General features: G+C 26.7%; 1 protein-coding gene across 1 annotated transcript; it reads left to right on the plus strand.

Annotated features, from left to right (window-relative positions):
- The first annotated feature begins 1,322 nt into the window (after window positions 1–1,322).
- On the plus strand, window positions 1,323–2,595 carry LOC103308382 (protein FAM200B-like). Its single transcript, XM_029492848.1, has 2 exons — window positions 1,323–1,877; window positions 1,945–2,595. Exons 1-2 carry the CDS (start codon window positions 1,323–1,325, stop codon window positions 2,593–2,595), a joined length of 1,206 nt encoding a protein of 401 aa, XP_029348708.1.
- Window positions 2,596–2,878: the final 283 nt, after the last annotated feature.

Here is a 2,878-nt window from a genome sequence, read left to right on the forward strand (position 1 = left end):
TTTTTATTCGTCTCTAATTGTAATAAAGTAAGTAAATAATTGTAATAAAGTGGCTAGTACCTACCTCTAATATCATTAACGTTTATTAATCATAAGCAGTGATTGGACTTGAATGTTGAAAGTAGGTAGTGTAAAAAGTGTATTTATTATAATTGGAATTTTTTAGCATATTAATGAAAACCAAAGTGTTAAAAACAAATTTGAAGATATTGTTTCAGATCAATATGATCATGTTAAATTAAAAAGATCAAAAATAAATGATTATTTTAGCACTCAAGTAAGTAACAAAAAATACTTTTTGTTGTTTAAAATAAAAATCACATCATAATCATTATAACATGTTAACATAATGTATATTGTATATTTTATTAAAAAATTATATTTTTATTATAAATTTTATACAAAGCTAGTTGAATTTTTGTAAAGAATGTTATAATTACACTGTTTTTAATTTTATACATGGTACATTTTTAAAAATTATTTGTAAGCCACTAATTAAAAAAAAAAAAAAAAAATATGATATATACTTAAATATGATAGGTATTTTAACATAGTACATGTATCAACATTAAAAGACAATAGCATAGATTATTATTATAAAATTAAATATATTATATAAATATTTTTTGTCAATGTACGACGTACCTACTATGTTAAAATACCTATCATATTTAAGTGTATATCATAATTCATAATACTTTATTATTTTTAAATTAGTGGTTTATAAATAATTTTTAAAAATGTACTGTGTATAGAATTAAAAAAAGTGCACTAATAACATTGTTTACAAAACTGGATTACCGGGACAAAAGTTGAACAAGCTTTGTATAAAATCTGTACTTCAATATTTTTTTTTTATTTTAATAATAAAAAAATACCTAATACCTATACGGAAAAAATGCTTTAAATAATCATCATCAAAATTCAATCTTTCAAAATCTATAACAATTATTACCTATGTAACCCTTTAACATGCATAATGCATCTAATATACTAATTAGTTATTACTTATATTACTTATTTGTAGGAATTATCAATACCGTCCAGTTCAGGCAGTTCACATTTACCAACAAACAGTTAAAAAGAGGTAAATAATATGTACAATTTGAGACAATGCACTTATAACATTCTTTACAAATCTAGATTACCATGACAAAAGTTGAACAAGCTTTATATAAAATCTATACTTCAATATTTTTTTTATATTTTAATAATAAAAAAATTCCTAATACCTATATGGAAAAAATGCAGTAAATAATCATTATCAAGATTCAATCTTTCAAATTGTGGACAATGTTAAAAAGGCTGGTGTATATTCGATAATGTTTGATGAAACTACGGATATTTCATGCACCGAGCAACTTACTTTAGTATTGAGGTATGTGATAAATAATGAAATTCATGAAGATTTTGTGACATTTTTGGATGCTTACCAATCTATTAGACAAGAAGATAAATCAAATTCCGGGGAGTCAAAGCTTACTGGACATGCTCTTGGACATATTGTTATTGATGTTTTAACTAAAGATTTTGGGAATGCCTTAAAATTATGTGTTGGAATTGGTACTGATGGGTGTAGTGTGATGATATCGCAAGATTGTGGAGTGGTAACAGAAATTTTAAAACAGTGTACAAATGCTGTTCGTTGCCCTTGTTATAACCATGCATTAAACAACTCTTTGGCCCAGTCATCTAAAATAGTTACAGTAAGAAATACGATTGGAACATTAAAAGAAATAATTTCATTTTTTAATGCTTCAGCAAAAAGACATTTAGTTTTGAAAAATATCCTTGGCAAAACCTTAACTGGTTTGTGCCAGACCAGATGGATTGAGATGCATGATGGTATCTTGCAATTTAAATCAGCTCTCCCTAAGGTAATATTATATTCATACATTTATATGTATATTGGTTATTAATTATTTTTAATATGAATTTGTTTAGATTGTTGAAGCACTAACTGAAGTATCAATGTGGTCAGAAAGAATATCATCTAGCAAAGCTTCAATTTTGTTGTCAGCCATAAACAATAGTGAGTTTATTATATGTATATTAGCTATGGTTGATGTACTTAAACTAACAATGCCAATATCACGACTTTTGCAATCAACGTCATTGGACTTAGCAAATGCTTCTTCATCAATAGATGGGGTAAAAGAAATTTTAGAGGAAAAACGTAAAAATGTTGTTTCTGAATTTAAAGCAATTTTTTCAAATGCAAGTGACTTAGCTACAGTTATTGGATTTGACTTAAGAATGCCTAGAATAGTTGGGAAACAAATAAATCGTAGCAATTATCAAGCGAAAGATACTGAACAATATTATTTGCGAAGTATTTACATACCACTATTGGACACTGTGAAAACAGATATGACTTTGAGATTATCAACCAGTAATTTAGAAGCTTACGATTTACGTTTATTAATTCCTAAAACAATTGTAGTGTTAACTGACAAAGATTCCTGCGAGAAAAAAAATATAATAAAAAGAATTTTAAACGTAGCAACTAAATTTTCTAAATTATATGCAGAAGTTAAATTGATGACTCCTGATTTATTAGAAGGTATCTACTTAATAACAAATAACCAAACATAATCAATACCTATGCTTTTTTTAAATTTTTTTTTATCTCTAGGTGAAGTTATGTTATGGATCCATAAATGGAAGAAATGTACACCAGACCAACGACCGATTACAGCATTAGATGCCTTAACAAAATGTGATAATGAAATATTTCCTACTATAAGATTGTATTTGCAAATATTAGCAACACTCCCAGTCAGTGTTGCATCGGCTGAGAGAAGTTTTTCGACTCTACGCAGAGTTCAAACTTGGCTTCGATCAAGGATGGACGTGGATCGTTTAACAAGTTTATGCT

Source organism: Acyrthosiphon pisum, chromosome X (assembly GCF_005508785.2).
Source record: "Acyrthosiphon pisum isolate AL4f chromosome X, pea_aphid_22Mar2018_4r6ur, whole genome shotgun sequence".
Lineage (NCBI taxonomy): Eukaryota > Metazoa > Arthropoda > Insecta > Hemiptera > Aphididae > Acyrthosiphon > Acyrthosiphon pisum.

Bases quoted from the DNA above. Each gene is read 5' to 3' on its own strand.
- LOC103308382 (XM_029492848.1), top strand. From the start codon at position 1,323: ATGTTTGATGAAACTACGGATATTTCATGCACCGAGCAACTTACTTTA. The intron at 1,878-1,944 runs GTAATATTATAT...GAATTTGTTTAG, and splicing joins TTAAATCAGCTCTCCCTAAG to ATTGTTGAAGCACTAACTGA.